The sequence below is a fragment of the Melopsittacus undulatus genome, chromosome 1, assembly GCF_012275295.1.
Source record: "Melopsittacus undulatus isolate bMelUnd1 chromosome 1, bMelUnd1.mat.Z, whole genome shotgun sequence".
Lineage (NCBI taxonomy): Eukaryota > Metazoa > Chordata > Aves > Psittaciformes > Psittaculidae > Melopsittacus > Melopsittacus undulatus.
This window is the reverse complement of record NC_047527.1, coordinates 19,324,430-19,342,694: the sequence shown is the minus strand read 5'-3', so window position 1 is coordinate 19,342,694 and position 18,265 is coordinate 19,324,430. Positions and strand designations below refer to the sequence as shown.

The 18,265-nt window shown below is 40.7% G+C and overlaps 1 protein-coding gene across 3 annotated transcripts in view; it reads left to right on the top strand.

Annotated features, from left to right (window-relative positions):
- OXR1 (oxidation resistance 1) overlaps positions 1–18,265 on the top strand; it is a 218,297-nt gene that overhangs the window by 82,397 nt on the left and 117,635 nt on the right. For all 3 annotated transcript variants that reach the window (XM_031050634.2, XM_031050633.2, XM_031050631.2), the window contains exon 2: positions 13,912–14,108. In XM_031050634.2, the coding sequence (XP_030906494.1) occupies positions 13,912–14,108 (197 nt within the window). The remainder of the gene's footprint in view (positions 1–13,911; positions 14,109–18,265) is intronic.

Below are 18,265 nucleotides of genomic sequence, written 5' to 3'. Positions count from 1 at the left end.
ATACAAACCCAGCATTAATACTAGAGCCAAACTAAGTTCACTTTGGATTTCACTTACTGAAAACGTGGATTTTTTCTAGAGGAAAGTATTATTTTAGACGAAATTTGGAAAGCATGAGTTTCCCAGTCCAAAGCTTGACTTCTTCTGGGTTTTGACTTTAGCGGAAAGTTTATTTTTTGAGCTTAAATGATTCTGAATCACAGAATCCCAAGGGTTGGAAGGGACCTCGAAAGATCATCTAGTCCAACCCCCCTGCAAGAGCAGGGTAACCTAGAGTGCATCACACAGGAACTTGTCCAGGAGGGCCTTGAATGTCTCCAATGTAGGAGACTGCACACCCCCCCTGGGCAAACTGTTCCAGTGCTCTGTCACTCTCACAGTAAAGAAGTTCTTCCTGATGTTCACATGGAACCTCCTATGCTCCAGTTTACACCCATTGCCCCTTGTCCTATCACTGGATATCACTGAAAAAAGCCTATCTCCATCATCCTGACACCCACCCTTTACATATTTGTAAACACTGATGAGGTCACCCCTCAGTCTCCTCTTCTCCAAGGTAAAGAGACCCAGCTCCCTCAGCCTCTCCTCATAAGGGAGCTGTTCCACTCCTTTAATCATCTTTGTGGCTCTGTGCTGGACTCTTTCAAGCAATTCCCTGTCCTTCTTGAACTGTTCTTGACTGCATGGAACACTGGAGCTTTCACGCTATGTACTGAAGGAGCTAGGCACAAGTATTTATGCTGCCAGACTTTCAAGGAGAGGACCCTACCTGGTACCCAGAGCTGGAGCAGAGCCATTTGTACACCACAACTACAGGCAGGAGCAGAGGGTGCCTTTTGGCCGTTTCTTGTCTGTGCTCAGTGAATGTAGGCACCAGGCAGTGTCTGCGTCCAGTTTGGGTGAGCAGGAGGCCTTTTCCCTTTTCTATGCTTTTGAGTCTGCTGTAAAGACTTACATAGGTTTTAATAAGTGTTTTTTACAGGCTGCTAATATGGGAAGGAATTAGCCCCACATTTACTGGGATCTGAACTAAGTATAGATAAATGCAGAGGGCTGTTGAAGTGCATGGAGGGAATAGGATCTAGTCTCTTATTCTTTTTCTGTTATTTATTTTCCTAAATTCTTCCACACATTTCATGTGTAAGAGGTTTTACCTTTCTGTTCAGGAGAACGATTAGCAAAACTTAGCCATAATATTTTGATTTCCTAATAGTTACTTTTCATAGAAGATTAGCTAAGGAAAAAATCACACATTGTGGTATTAGTTAAATGCATCTTGAAATCCTGCCAATGGTTCCTGAAAAAAAAAAATCACTGATTCTTATTTTGCATTTAGGTGAAAAGCCTCTGATTTATATGGTAAGACTTGACATTTTTATTGCATGCATCTAAATGCAGCTGCCATGTTTAAGCTTGTATGCTGGTTTCTTACAAATTCTGATCTGGTGGTTGTTTAACAGTTCTGCCTTGGAGCTGAGCTCTAGTTAGGAAGCTAAATACACGAATGTTTCCAAACTCACTTGCCTCATTTAACATGCTGTGGCCTCATTTGTCTTCTGGGCTCTGGTTTTGATCACTTCCAGCTGTGCTTTAATCTCCCTTTTTTTGTACTGTCACACACCAGCTCCTCATCTCCTCCTGTACCTCCTCTGAGCAGCTGTGCTGCCCAGGCTTATGTCAAATCATGTGACTTTTACCCTGGCAATGCCACACCAGCCTTGAGGTGCATTTTGTTCTGCACTAAGCAGGAAGAAAAGCCTCACTGTGCTTTGGAAAACCACAGAACAGTGCTTTTTTACTGGATTCTTCTTTAAATAATGTCATTTACTACGACGCCTATAGATTGCTAGGTTCTGGTTAGTGGGTGTACCTGTACTGCTTATAGCAATTCTGCTTGCTGGGCTTATTGATTTAAAAATAATAATATAAAGCCCTGCAGGGCAGCAGTGTTCTACAGTCTCCTGTTTCTATGTTAGTCCAGCTCTATTTTGTGTCATTGTGAGTAAAAAGGGAAATAGGAAAAAGATTGTTGCTTGTGGCAGCCATGAATCTAAATGGTGGTTCAAGGGAAAGGTCATCCTTTTCTGCTGTGAGGTGAGGACCTGTCTTTACTTCAGCATGTAACTGAGTTATGTTTTAAGTTGTCTTCTTGAATCTCAGCATGTGTTGCCTGGAAGTCTCACCTGCAGATGTAAAGAGAAATCAGCAGACTGAGCAGCAGAGGCAGACAGACATTGCTGCCACCCCAGAAGCATAAGTGCTGCCTGGGAGTGCTGCTAGTCTTCCCCTGCCTTCCTGTTTTTCCTTTCTCTCCCCCAGTGTCCCCCCTACCCACAACTGAAAGATTAAGGTACCTAGTCTGCAGATAAAACTTAGTGATCCATTTGATACTGTTGCAATGTCTGTGCAGCATTTGTGAAGACTGCCCTGCTTGACACCTTATAAAATCACAAAAAGGGTTGTGTTTAAGTATCCCCCTGTAAGGAAGGGACCCAATACAACACCCTGCCATGGGCAGGAACACCTTCCACTAGACCAGGTTGCTCAAAGCCCTATCCAACCTGGCCGTGAACACTGCCACGGATGGGGCAGCCACAGCTTCTCTGGGCATCCTGTGCCAGTTCCTCAGCACCCTCACAGGGAAGAGCTTCTTTCTAACGTCTAATCTAAATCTCCCTCTGTCAGTTTAAAGCCAGTCCCCCTTGTCCCCCTTGTCCTGTCCTTATGTGCTCTTGTAAAAAGTCGCTTTCCAGATTTCTTGTAGGCCCTCTTTAGGTACTGGAAGCTGCTCTAAGGTCTCCGCTGAGCCTTCTTGTCTCTAGGCTGAACAAGCCCAACTCTCTCAGCCTGTCAGTGACCCAAGAGACGGCGTTCAAGCACAGGAGCACAGATGCAAGATGTATCCTGAAAGAAAGTGAGGAAAAGGCTGAGAGAGGGATCATTTTGCTTTAGTGTTGTGCAGGTATGTTTTGCTCACCAGGAGCTGAGCCTTAAGGTGAGGATCTGAACAGGCTTGTACCATCCTGGGCACTTATCTTGCCACTCAGGCATCAACTACTTTGCTTATTAATGCAACTTCTTACAACCTTCTAGATGCTCTGCAACAGAAAGGAATAGTTTTGATATTTAAGTGTTTCTGTGGTGTAGCAGCTTGTTGAGTAACTGCAGAAGGATGCTAGCTCTTCCTGAATGTCAACATATGCATGTGCCTACTGATCTGACTGATCCTTGGCAAGCTGTGACCTGTCCCCACAGCTGGGTCAAGAAATATGTCTCTGCCATACTAGGATGCTGAAAAGAGTCCAGGTACCTTAACCCCTGCAAATCTGATCTTTTTACTATTGACATTTCAGTTGACAGCTAGAGATACACATTGCACATTTGTGGTATTGGTTGATAAGCTGTGCTGTTCATTAATGGTCACCTCCTTCCTCTATGGAGACAGCTGAGCCACCTTTCTGGTGGTCTCAGAGTCAGGAAGAGTCCTAAGGATGCTGCTGAATCAGGGTCCCTGTCAGAGTTGGGAGAGACTCAGAAATGCACAGCTGGTTTATTAAAGATTGAGAAGTAACACACTTCATCATGCTGCTTTCTATTTTAATTGAATTGACTGGGAACATTTGTCAGAAGGAAGTTCAGCTTCTGAGAACATACTGAGAAACTTGATAACTGCAGTACTTGATGTCAAGGTGAGTTTATTAAACACACAAAAACGAAGCCTTCAGTCTGAACCTATCAAAATGAATGTTGCTTTATTTTAAAAACCTTTTTCAATATTTACTGATGTCATTGCTATGGATATAAAATAAGAGAGTCCTTTGCTTTCTTAAGCAATTTTCTTTCCTAATGTTCAAGTTCTGCTATGCCATGTAGAAACAGTATATATTTTCATGCCAAGAAAGACTGAAAAACCTCTTTTGCTATTAAATATTAAAACCAGGTATTTCTAAACATACACTTCAAAATTTAGAGTTCTACATCTCTGTATCGATCTGAACTATGTAAGTACTGGACTATATATTTATTTTGCCTGTCATGGTTGTAAGTAGAGTGCCCAGCCTGTCTGCATGAAGCTCAGGCCACACGGATGTCTCTGCCATCCTGGCACTGCATAACAGACAAGGCCTTCAGGGCACTTGCTGCCCAGTCCAGCAGGAGATCTGGTGGTGACACATTCTGTGTAGACCAGAAGTACCTTATGTTTAGCAAATGGGAGAAATCAAAATGAATGGAAACATTTTTATTAAAGACAGTTATTTTAAAATAGTGATAATCTGCTATCTGTATCTCCAGTGGCTTCAAGCAGCCAGCAATATGCAGTGATTGTTGTGTCACAAGCAGAGTGGCTTGATAATGGGAGCGGAAACCAGGATTACAGGGAGGACCTGAAAGGGCCCAGGGCTAAGTCATCTTAAGAGATAAGTGGGAAATTCTTTTGTAAGGAAACTTGAAAAGATAAATTGGCTATCATAATGCTTAGTTTAAAACGAAAGCTAAGACAAGGAGAAAGCTACACTGATGGCAGTGAATAGTCAGAGAATCATTCATAGATTGGTTTGAGTTGGAAGGGTCTTTAAAGCTCATCAAGTTCAAGCCCCCTGTCATGGGCAGGGACACTTTCCACTAGAGCAGGTTGCTCAAAGCCCTGTCCAACCTGGCCTTGAACACTGCCAGGGATGAGGCAGCCATGGCTTCCTTGGGCAACCTGTTCCAGTGCCTCACAACTCTCAAAGATCAAATCATCATAGAATGGTTTGGGTTGAATGAAAAGAGCCTTAATGGCCATGATGAAGTTTCCAGGCATTGTCCATTGACAGCCAATATCCAAGTAAAACACATGCTTAGTATAAGAGGGATGCCAGCAGTGCCTCCTGTGTATAGCTCTAGAGACCTAGAATTCACTGAGAGTGGGAATTCTCACTGTTCTCACGTCACATTTCTGTCCCCACAGTTAGGGGATGTTGAAATTACTGTTGAAATCTCAAACATTCTTAAAACATAAAAACCTTCCATGTTCTTGAAGAGGTTTCTTTTTCCTTTTTTTAAACATAGTTTGTTGTCCCAAGAATACATTTGCTTGGGTTCAGGCTGAACATTAACTCTGCTTGCCTGAGCTACTTTGTTCTCTCCTGGGGATGCTCATGCCCTGGTTCTTGCTTCTGTGGCTCCTGCAGGTCCTGTGTCCCCTGCTTCCCTGTCCAACAGAGCTTCTTCCAAAGCAATCAAGGTGGTGTATCACCAGTGCTTGTGGGTCGTGCTTGGAGGGTGAAGACATTAAGAGGTGTCTTTACAACCTTTATACTCCTGCGGGCACAAAGTAAAAAGTTGATAAAAATGATCCTTCTACTACCACAGAATTGAGAAGCACAAAAGAAAAATAGTTGCATGGATTTTCTGTTGTCTTTTAAATAAATAGGCACTGTTTCCAACAGTTCAAATGTATGTTTTTTCTTTTTTATATAGATTCTCTTAGTACAACCTATTATTAACCAGCTTATCAAGTGGCACTACTTACTTTTGGGGATGACAAGACGTGAAAACATGAATGCTAAAGATAGCATTTCCTCAATAGGTGTAATTAACAGACTTCCCATTTTCTAATTGCATCTGATGGGATCTTAAGGCTCTGGATCTCTGTCAGCTGCGTGGCGGCAGTGTCTGAGTGAATTGGCTATGGGCTGGCTTCCCCAGTCAGACCTCTGGGCTCTTGTTGGAGCTCTGGAGGACATGCTGTTAACTGTTCTGCCAGGTTACTGACCCTGATTGAAAACAGAAAGCTGGTTGAGGTTGGCTGGAGCTGAGTAACTAGAGCAGGAGGGTGTCCTGGCAGGAGAGTACGAGGGTAATTTTGTCTTGTTTAAGTACAAAATATTCCTGTATCTTTGAAGATGTTTCTCTCCCATCTGGTATGAGCTTGGCCAACCTGATTCATGAATCAGAAATGCAAAATAACAGGGCAAGCACTTTTCCAAACCTGCATGGCTAGTGCCTGGTGAAACTCTCAAGAAAAAAATAGCTTGAATGAACATGTTTTCAGCATAAGATCTGGTGTATAGCTCAAATAACAGTCAAAAAGCCAACCTAAAGCTCATTTTATACAGTCTATTAAAAATACTGGAGTTACGCATGAGTTGAAACCAACACCTCAGTTTTGCTTTGGCTATGATAATAAAGGATTTCTCAATTTGCCTTGTTTCTAACTTGCCTTTGGTAAGTTAGGTGCTTCCACAGAGATTTATCTGACATTATTAGATCCTGCAGAGCACTCTGGGAACCAATTTATGTTCTTTGGAAGGAGAAACACTAGATGTTTTAGTCTCCTCAATGAACAGCTTCTATCTCTCTCTTTACTGTAACAAAAATCTGCCCTTTGTGAGTTGGTGCTAATAGCTTCATGACAGTTACTTTTTGTCCTTTGAGGACTTAAAGAAGAATATATTATGCACATGTTGCAAATGTATGCAATTGTTATTTCATTGCTAACCTATATTGCAAAGATATGAAGACATGGTACTTGTACAAATTGGGTAACTCAGTTGCCTAAGATGGGTACTGTTTGGCTTACAGTTTAAGTTGCTAGCCTTTGTCCAGTCTTGTCGTCAGCCTGTATTCAGTGAAGGCAGGTGGGTGCTCCCAAAGACTTCTAGGTGTTAGTTATTCTTTTGGTGCTAACATCTCTGTAATGTGCTTTGCCTGGTTCTTAGAAAAGTGAAACAGCAATAATGGCTTTCAGAGTGCAGCCCTGTAGCCCCCATGCCTGGTGGGAAGCAGATGGTCTTCATCAAAGGGCATTTAGAAACCTCTGTGTGAGAAGGATTCTTGTGGCTCTCAGAAGTGGAAGAGAGGCTCCACATGGGAAGGAGCATGAGGAGAGTTTGGATGATTGTCTGTGAGATTTTTGTCTTCTGCTGCTTGGATTGACACCCCTTCTCAGCCCCCCGGCCTGGCGGCAAGTCAAAGAGTATATTCTAATGCTCAGGCTAAAGCCAGAGGCTCTCTTACTTGCTGCACCTCTGCTCCCAGGCCACACCAGAAGGTACCCACTTGCCTGAAGGCACTGCAGCTAATGAGCTGTTATATCTGCCTAGGCTGAGATGCTCCTGGCTGGATCTCACTCACTGTTTTATTTATTATCTTTTCCCTGTTAGCAAAATGCCTTTACACTTAGCTGGGTTTTCAGTGATGAGATCAGAACATTTTATCCCATGCACGTCCATGGAATAAAGATAATAATGATGTATAAATCTGGCTTATATTTTGAAAGAAGTCCTTAAGTTGTTTCGTTGTGTACATTTTAAGTTGTATGAGTTATTGGGCCAGGCAGAAGAATGTGCAAATTTGCATTTCTGTATCTTAGGACAAGCATATCCACAGCAGCTTCTTCAAACCTGAGCTGCAGCTGCCTGCTGTGCTGATGCTTTTTCTGTTGAGATGGTAGAACTAGAACACACAAATCTGTGCTACTGTAAGGACATTGTAACTTCCAACCTCTCTTTGACAAATTAAAGGGCCCTTTTGCTTCAAAATTTTGCTACATAAATACATGCATGTTATGATTGAATATGCTGTAGCAATCTCAGGAACATTAAATGCCCAGAGGTATTGCAGCTGACTTGTAAACAACTCAGAAAACAGTCAAGCCTAGGGTTGGAATCAGAAATGTAAATGTAATTGCCTAAATTAAAGGCTATAGATAAAACAGCTTTGTTGATGTATAAATTACTTGCAGTTAGCACAGAAAATAATTGATATTATGACAATGCTAATTATATGGAAAAATGCTACAAGTTTATATGGCTTCACTGTAGGTGAGGTATTCCCTGTGTCTCAGGTTATGCTATGCAGCTCCCAAACCACTGGCTACACTGCCTTTGAAAGCTTTGAATTCAGTAATACAGGATGTGGTACTGCATGATGCAGGATGTGTGAAAATCTCAGAGGAATTTTCAAGGGAATAGGATCTGGGTGTTGGTTGCATAGCTTATATTGAAGAGATTTCAGAAATAGCTCCTTCAAATCAGGTGAAGACTTTCCATAGTGATAAAACCTTAAAATAGTTTGAACACTTTGAACCCATCCTTATAAATACAATTGCATTAGATACAATGCTACAGTATTAATGAGACAAACATGAGCAACACAGAAATTATCATCACTTTAAAACCATTATGTGAAATTTTGCTGTGCTGAGTATGACAGACCTGGAAATTTCAAGACCTGTGCAAATTATACTAAAGTAGATTTGCGTAAAGCATTGGAAGAGCTTTTGTGAAAATGGAACTAGTGGGAGTTATTTAAGTAACAGTATAGCAGCTATTAACAAAATAGCATGATTCAAAATAGTAATTTCCTTTACACATCTCTTCTAAAACATGTCCAGAATCAAGATAACTGTCAGCAAATAGCACAGCACTACAACCCACTCTCTCAAAATCCTGAAGGAAAAGATCAAGAGATTCTCCTCCCTGACAAAACACACACCCTACTTGTAGAGCACATTACTTCCACCAAGTAAAGCAGCTGTAAAATATTACACAGCCATGGCGAAGCCATATGATCTTGAGCTCTTAATACTTGCAAAAGCCTAGGCAGGAAAAATAGAATGAATTGTATATGCTGTGACTATTTGAGTTACATTATGTATTTAGTGTGACTGCTCCATCTTCCTCTCCATTACCATCATTATTGTCACCTCCCTCTCCACTGCTGCCATGCCTCATCTTCCTGTGCATGCACATCTTCAAGTCCATCTGCGGTGTGTAGAGTGCTTTGACTCCTTTGCCCGTGGACTCACTAACCGTTCTCTCCCAGGCAGTGAGAATGCCTTGTCACACTTGAACCACAAGTGGATTCTGGATTCTCCCTCTTGGAATTCATGGATGTAACCTGGCAGCAATCAATCTATATGTCTTCTGTAAATGGTCCTCCAAGGGTTTACCTGTAGCAGTGCTGTCATGCTCCCAGGAATAATCACAAGGTTTGTGTTAATTTTTGTAAGTCTTTATTCTGTGATGTGCCCTTGAAACATATGAGGCACCAGCATTGTCTATAGGTCTGGCTTGAAAGGTATGGGTTGCCTATTCCACGCATCACAAAACCAATTTTTCAATTAGATAATCTTTTCCCTTGAAGCCTGGTGGAAATTCTGGTTTGGTTTTGGTTTTTCTTACAAAATGAGGGATGGTGGCAGTTTTCCTGAATGTGCTGGGACCACTTCCATAGTGATGACTGGAAAGTGGAGAGTGTGGTTTTGGTTTGCTTTCTGATGCTCTGAAAATTAACAACCGTTATGTCTTTAATTTGCATGGTAATTTTTTGTAGTGTGTGTAAAGGAGCAAAAAGAGTGTTTTGTGTACTTGTTCTACATGCTCAAACGCATGTGCTGAGGGCATGGAGCAACATGTGATATTGAAGTGTCACCATGTTTTTGCACACAGCTCTTGCTCCTGCCCTTTATTCTCTCCTGAGGCTGTTCTGGATGTTGCATTGTTGATACATACCTGCTGCTTTGGATTGCTTTTTGGGCTGTGTAGGTGTCAATTCATCCCTAATGCTGCCCGTCTGAAGGTCATCTTGTTCTTGTTTTCTGACATCAAGTGATCTCGTAAGCTGCTTGCATTATCAGAAAACTGCTGCATGATCGAAATGTAAAGGAACAGTCTGAAGGGCTTTTCTGTGGGTTTTTCTTGTTTACTGGCAGGCATCGATTTTAGTGGTATTCTATTATCTAGCTGCTTTGTGGTGGTTGCTTTTGTTTCCTTCTGTGGTTCATAATGGCCAATTCAGATTTGAACTGCAAGTATGTTGCACTTAGTTGTGTGTAGTATTTGTGTAGTAGTGGGGGAGATGGAGCATGCACTGGGTGTCTCTTTCTGTGTGAAACCCCTCTGCCTTTCAGCAATCCTTGGCTCAAGGAATTTGCTTACTGGAGCACCTGCATGTGTCATAGCCCTTAATGGATATTTTCTGCCTTGCGTCATTCTTCTTTGTACCAAGTGATGCTCCTAGCGTGCACAATCATCTCTGTTACACAGTTACATACTGTTCAAAGTACTAAGTTGTGTTTATTTCAAACTTGCTGCTTTCCTTCATTTGGTGCTTCTTAAATCTCTTGCTGTGCAAAACCCTTTACTATTCCCTTTCCCCATTCCTGGTGCCTGTAGAGGTCCCTGTGCTGGTCCCCTGCCAGCAGTTCCTTCCTGAAGTCTGTTTCACCCCATGAGGAACCAACTCAACATATCATGGTTGTTTTTGTCTGTTCTAGTCTAACCCTGCTCTCTTCTTTCTTGGGGGGATGGCCAGAACTGCAGCTGGTATTCAAGAGCATTAAGCAAAACATGTTCCAGCAGCCCTCTATGGCATTGACTCATGCTGCAAACCAGCAGAAAGAGCCCCAGGCAGGAAACGGAGCCTGCCTACAGAGCACAAGCCTTTTACCTTATCCTTCCAAGTTGCTACAGCAGCCAAGAAATGATGACCATGGACAAATGCAGATGTGTATGGAGGTTGGGGATGGGGGGACAATGTGTCCAGAGAGGAATAGAGTAGCTAGTCTATTGTGGCTAGTCTGTAGTTTCTCCTGTGTTTAAGTTGTCAGACCTTTGCAGTGTTGTGCTGAAAACAGAAGTTTACTTTTTCCCCAGAATCAGATAAATCCGGCTATCAACATAAGTTTAAATCACATTTCTTGCTACAAAGAAATCGAATTCATAACCAGCTCTTGTGGGCATTCAAAAATACTAAATGCATCTCTGAAGAATAAGTGTCACTCTCCAAAGGAATGTTTTTGCTTCTCGCATTAACTGTGTAGTAAAATCTATGCAACAGTCACAAGGGCTACAGGGAGGGGTTTTGAATTCAGTAGATAAGAATGGCCTAGGCTTTCTTCCAGATATTTGTTGCAATAAAGGATTTTTACTTAGAAATTCACAAAGACCAAATTGTACAGATTCCAGCCCCTGGTATGCTTTGTATGCTTGTTTGTTTCTACCATAAATGGTTTAAACACCTTTTTTTCTCCTTTTCTTTCAGACTGGACTGCCAGCCATGATTGGTTTAGGTGCTTTCAAGATGTGTTTAGAGAATAATACTTTTTTTTCCCCCCTGCTGCTTTACAAAAATTTAGTTTGCAATTATAAGATGAAAAAGTGCGTGGATTGTATTAGGAACAGAATAGGGATGTAATAGGGAATGCCAGGGATGAAATTCTGATGCTTGTAGAATCCATAGCAGACTCCCAGGGAATTAATTAGCCCCAGGACTTCAGGACTTCCCATGTGCATGGACTGCTCAGGGCACTTGATGGCTGATACCCAAACATTCAACCACCCAGTTACATTTTCTTTTTTGAGGAAATGGTAAGAATCAGTTCAAAGTGACCCATTCACAGGAAGTGCTGCTGGAGAGTGCAGGACACCAGCTGATCAGGAGGAGGTAGAGGCTGAAGCCATCTGTTAGGCTGTTTCTAAGATGCAGGAGGAAACTTTGCAGTTGTGTGCAGAGGATGGAAAGAGAAATAAAGCGGAAGTTCAAAAGCTAGTCAATGTATCTACCTACTGATATGTCATATCCCACTGCTTGGAGAGGCACATTCCTCCTGGACTGGCTAAATGAGCAAAACCTCTGTGATTGATTGACTGTCAGGATGCTGAGAGACAGATCTGGGCTTTGTGTCTCTGGCAGGTAAGAGGCACCGAGGAGTGACTATGCAGATCTCAGCTGATGCTGCTGGAGTGAGCGACATCTGTCTAGGAAAGTATGGTGAGATATAGATGAAGCAAACAGGGGGTTAATGGGTTATCTGCAATAGTGGATTTAAACAGGGTGTGGCTCACCATGTTCAATGCTGTTCAAAGACTGCATTTCTGGATCCAGCCAGCAGCAACTGCATAGCCTCTCCTCTGGCCTTGCTTGAACTTCAACCCAGATGGATTCTCTCAATTAATTGCAACAGCTGGGCCTTCATGGTCATTCAATGTTAGTCTCTCCTCTGAAGTTAATGCTTTTGCTGGGAAGGTGCTGTCTTTTTTAATATCTGAGTGAGAGCACAACCTTGAAATGCTTGCTGGCATGCTGTCTGCAGCAGTGTCATATGGGGTTGCACCAAGCAATATTGAAATACCTGTGGTGACTGTTGTTGAAAACTTAGTTGAAGGCTGCTACAGAACACATAGAGCAAAAGATTAAAAGGATTTGGCACAGTATTTCTTATATATTTTATTTATTTTTCTACAAGCAGGTAGCCTGAAACAAAGCAAGAATGAGGAATGTGATCCTGATGCATTCCACATTCTGATTTTTTTCTGTCAAAGAATAAATTATTTCAGGTCAGCTATGCAGTTTTAATATGAATAATCAAAACCAAATGCCACACAAAGCTAGTAATAAAGAAGGATGTTGAAGAAAGGGTCAGGCTTTAAAACACACATAGGACTCAGGCTTTCTTTGCAAGATGTGGTGGTCTAGTGAAGATGCACTTCAAAGGCTGCAGTGTTTTTTCAGACTATATGCTAGCCATGACTATCAATACACAGTTCAGGTGGGCTGAAGGAAGATGGATTTGAGTAGGTTACTTAGTTTTGTCAAGTGATTCCTGTAAAGGTCTGTCCTCATTTGAATCAGTGTCTGTCCTTATTTGAACCAGTGTTTTATTCAGCTGACCCTGTTATGGTGGAGTTTGGATTAATTCAGACCCTGTATCTTTCTGCCTTTCCTGTCAGCAAAAGCACTTTGGCATTACAGAACTTTATCATTTTACTTCACTTGTTTCAAAATTTCAGAGTTATTATGATCCCTTCATCTCAAACCAGTATCTCACTGCAATGTCATAAGCCTCCTTTACTTCCAGGAACAAATCATGTAGTCAAGTATATACATTTATAGAGACCTAATTTAAGAAACGTGTTTACAAAATCCTATGTATACATAGTGAGCTTCATCATAACAGAGCATTTGTCTCTATTCAATAAATCTAGTAGTATAATAACCTCTATTTTATGTTGCTTAAGATAGAGCAGATGCTAGAACTACAGTGATTTAGCAGTGGGAGTGTACTCAGCACCACTGAAGTAGGATTTGAGAGTTTTTCTAAGTCTCTCTCCTGCAGAACTCTGATAAAATGACTAGATTTGGGTGAGGGTAGAGAACAATAGTGTTATTTGCCTTGATTTTAGCAAGCCTTTTGACACTGTCACTCACAATACACTTGTATAAAAGTTATGATGTTATGTTTAGATGTGTGGACAACTAGATGGGTAAAAAACTGATTGAACATTTGGGCTCAGAGGATAGTGGTTAATAAGTTGTACTCTACCTGGATGCCATTAACAAGTAATACTGATTTCTTCTGTAGGACAGAGAATTTATCTTCCTCTGTATGTTGCTGTTGCAGTGCATAAAATGGTAGCTGGGGTTAGTAGGACTCCTGAGTTTCAGTGAAAAACAGCACACTGAACTTATTGCAGAATGAGAAATGTAGTTGTAGAGCTCTGTCTGAATTCAGAAGATCATAAGTCAGCACTTTTCTCTTGGACCTTTCAGCAACATTGTGCAAATGGTTTAATTTCTCTGTACTCCCCTGTCTGTGGAAACTTGAGCCATGCAACTTAATGATAGGTTAATCGTTGGCAGCTTGTCTCTCTGAAATAGAGCAGGGACTGATTGTTCAAACAGCTCAGCAGGCTGACCTGAGGGCATTTTACCATTTGTAGTTACATGTGAGATGCAAGTGCTGTGACTGATTTAGGAGGAGCTGAAAGGGGAAATTAATACAAGGCCTAATTTATCACTGCTATTCTGTGTTCTGCTGTGACATGCACCAATTGTTGTACACTGTATATATCCCCGTTACTATACATAATCTAGGTGTAGAATGATGGATAGTAAAACCTTTCTGCCTTAAATTGCCTTTAGATTAAAGAAAAAGTCCCAGTCGGTGGATATTGGTGGGCCAGGATGCAACCCAGTGGCACCTGAAGCTCAAACACCTCAGCAGAGTAAATCTTTGCTTGCCACTAAGACAGCTGCTTCTGAGGAAGAACAGAATAACACCACAAACACCCAAAGGCGCAATCCGCGGAGGAGTGAGTTGAAGAGATACTACACCATTGGTGAGTTTCCTTTCACAGAAAAAAATCAAATATACTTAATAAATAGTCAAGGTCTTCTTGTTTATTTGTGTTTTTTTTTTCTCTTGGTTAATTGCAATTGGCTACTAAGATTACAAATGCCCACAGTGAGCATTAAAATATCATATTTTAATACTGATGTCAAACTACCCTGAAGAATTAACCTGCTTTATTTATCTTGCACCATGAGATTTAATTCTTCTGCCTTTTTTTTCCTTAAGAACAAATACTGAAGAATGCATAAAAACAATTTTGTGAGGACCGTTGTAGGAAGAACATAATTGCCTTTGACAATGGGTTGGATCAGAGTTTTGGCTGAGATTGTTTAGTAGGCTCCTGGTTAGAAAAGATTCCAGTTTGGAGAGGGAGAAGCCTGCTGAATGTGGGGGATTAATTAGGGTAGTTTCTGTTTATCTTTCTGTGAATATTTCAGTTTTCTGGATATTCTGTGATTTCAGCACCTACACGATTCTTGCAAAACCATTTTAGGCACCCTAGAAGATACTTCATAAGTTGCTGCCCCATTCTGGGACTGGTCTTGAACTGATTCTTTCAGCAACATTTTGCTTCTCAGCTGATGAAAACTTGAGAGTGGCCTTGTAGTGTTTGTGCCTGGTTCATTTACACTTGTGAGAGGAAGATGTGCTAATGGGATTGGTACAAACAAGAGGGGTGGATGCCAGTGCTGTGCTTTGAAGAGACAAAATGACAATAGATTTAAGAAAAACAAGTTATGTGTTTAAATTGTGAGTTTGTGTGCTGTTGAATTATTCCCATATAATGTGATCGTTTCTTCAGCTTTGAGGTAACCATTTGTGGATCTTTAACTTATCTAAAAGCTAAAAAAAACGTGTTGCTCTAGACATTTTTTATTGTGTTATGCCTGAGCCCTCGAAGTTGGCTGTCAGTGTAGGTTGTGCTGTTTGTTGTTTTTAAAGAAGGAAAATGCATTAGTAATTTACACATTTCAATAATGAAGGCTATATTTTAAGCTGTGAATGATTGTATGTGTTTGCATTATTTGATGCTGTGCATTCAAGTTGGGCTGCACATCGGCCTTTGGAAAACTCAGATGTTTTGATTATCACTCAATCCTGTCTACTCCACAATAAATAAAAATGTGGCAAAATGCAGACACTGATGCCTTCATTAGTGTCTTGGACAATAGGTCTATAGTTTTTTTTTAAAACTCACATTGTATATTCCTTTAAAGAAGGTTCTATAGTATCATGTGTTAGAGTAGCACCCAAAAAAAATACTTTATACTTGAATATGGAACATGTTTTCTGAAAAAGCATCATTAAATCAGTGAACTTGAGTGGCTTTTTACTTTCAAATGTATTCTTTGGTAATATTGTTCTATGGCTTCTTTTTCTCCTTCTTCCTCCAAATAATCTTTAAGGAATATTGAAGATACGCCAAGATTGCTTCAGACCTAAAACAGGGGATGGAATGGGAGAGTTTTGTATAAAAGTAATAATGAAAGTAGAAACCTACCATGTCACCAAAATGAGTTCTTAATCTAACAGGATTAAAAATATAAGATTCGTAAATCAGCCATAGTTGAATGTTCTTCTGTGATCTCCCAAAACACGGTCTGTGCATGGAAGCACAGACTCAGGTTTGCATTTACCTACTTGTTAAATTTGACTCACCTGCATTTTTTTGGGGGAACTTTTACAAAATCCATATAATGTGAATTTGATTGATTTGCTTTAACATTGTATGGCATTTTATGTGACAGACTTGTTGACTGGAAGAGACCTCTGAAGGTTATGTATTCTGGTGTCCAGTTTGAGGTGAGACTTCAGCCAACACTAAATCAGAACAGCCAACTTTTTGTCTTGCTGAGTCTTGACAATCTCCAGGGGGCATATTCCACAGCCTCTGTGTCCTGTGCTGGAACATGGACAGTGGGTCTGTAGAGAGCAGCATTCATGGGCAACTTTCCCATAAACAGATGCTAACATCTGTGAGCAAAAGTTGCAGACCCAGGGGAAGTATGAGGGGAACAGACCTCAGAAGGTGGCCAACCTTACATGTTTTTCTCAAGTATTATCTTCCATTACCCTTTTACAGAGTACTGGGCAAGTTGGCCTGGCTGGACTGACCCAGAATGGGAGATGTATTGTGTTTATATTCTTATACATACAGCCTTGTCTCTGTGGCTTACCTAAATCACATGGAAAAAGTTGTTAGAGCCAGTATTACTGCACACTACATAATGCTTGAATTTTCCTGACAGGCACATTGAAGAACAAGAGTTTTACTGTATTTTCACAAACAGTGTGGCAGGTTCAAGGTTTGATCTTGGATGGCACAGTGCTGGTACCAGATGACCATGTTTACTGCACTGGCTCAGTTCTGATACTGAATCTACGGCTTTGGTAACCTGAGAGAAACAATAATTATCTTCTCAGAGATCCCATCAACTTCATCATACTTTAAGTTATATCACCCCCTTGATTTAAGTAATTTTGTGTGATTTGTTTCAATAATAACTTCTAATAGTCAAAGTCTAATCAAATCGTTTGTGACTTTCTGGGGATGAATGGACTAACACACCTGCAGAGGTCTAAAACAGAAAAATACCACATTCTAGCGATGGTTTATGTGCAGTTGGCTGTTAAATAGCTTAAACAAGCACATTAGGCTTCTTGCTGACCTAATACAATTACAAAGAGGTATACCTTGTTTTTCCCTTGTTTGCAAGTTGTTCTCTACTAAAAGCACTCCAAGTCCAAGATGGAGCGACATGAACTAATCATTACTGTGATAAATGGATTAAGAAAATGTGTTAGAAAACCAATGCTCTCAGCTTAGATTATTTAGCTTAAAAATTAGTATTCTGCTACATTAACCTCAGATCAGATTGGCAAATGACAGTGTTTATGGTAGTGACTAATGGAGCTTGAGCAAACAAATGCCAATTGTGTTTTCTGTTACTGTTATTTTTCCTTAATAACTTATTTGCAGTAATTATCATGATCGTCAAAATACTTTATGGATATGAGAACTGAGTTCAAATCTGGGTTCATAAAAGTATGACATCTATATTTAGACATGTGCATATATACAGTTTATGTGTTGTAAAATGTAAATGTCATCACCACATTACTTATTAAATGCCCCTGACAGATTTGTTAATGGCTCCCCATTTCATTGAATAGCCATGCAGCTTAAATTGATGTATCAATAAATGTGTAATTAGCATTACTTTATCAACTCATGGAAAGAGTAAAAATGATTTTAAACGCATGTTGTTTTGATTTGGCTATGCACAAGGCACTTCAGAGATCTTTATATAAATCTCTCTCTGCTTTGCAGACCCAGAGGTACATGAGCATTTACCTTGAATGCTTTGCAGAAGAAACTGTAGCAGCTTTGTATGCTTGCAGCTACTGTGAGCAGATACCGGCGCTTGTCTGAGTCTGTTCCTAAATACTCTTTGCAGATTATATACACCTCAGGTGCATGCAGATTTACCTTGGACCTTTTGAAGGTGAATGTGTAATGGGGAAAGAAAATCCTGGTAATTCCAAAATTGTAAAATTTCATCAGCACTGCTCCTACTTTAGAGACCAATATACAATATGCTTATTTTGCATTTCTTCTTTCCCACAGTCTGCATCTCAGGTGCTTTCCGAACTTAATGAGTGCAGCTGCACTCTTTAAAAGTTGGGGGAAAGTAGGTAAGAGAGAGAAGAACTGAGAGGAAGAGGCAATGGGGAACAAGTTGTGAGCTCGAATGAAATGAAACAGAAAATGGAGAGTCAGTGAGGGAGAGAACTAAGTCTTCCATATGGCAGGCTCAGCAGGCAGGAAGGTTCCTACACCTCCAGTGCTGAGCTGGTGTGAAGAAATTGAGTGGGAACTCCTAGGTTAATAAGGCGAGTGTAGGAAAAACAGTCTGCATGGTGGGTTGGATGAAGTTTTTTGGAGAACTCTAGAAATGGCACCCAAGACACTTAAAAACCTAAAATTAGACTTTTTTAGGTGCATCAGAGACTTAAAAATTCAGGCCACTTATTTCTGAAGTGCTTATTGTTGAGCAACTCCCTTGGAAGAGAATAAGAAGGTATCTGGGTCTTCAGCACTGTAAAAAGTGGGGTGGATTATTATACAATGGAGAATTATAT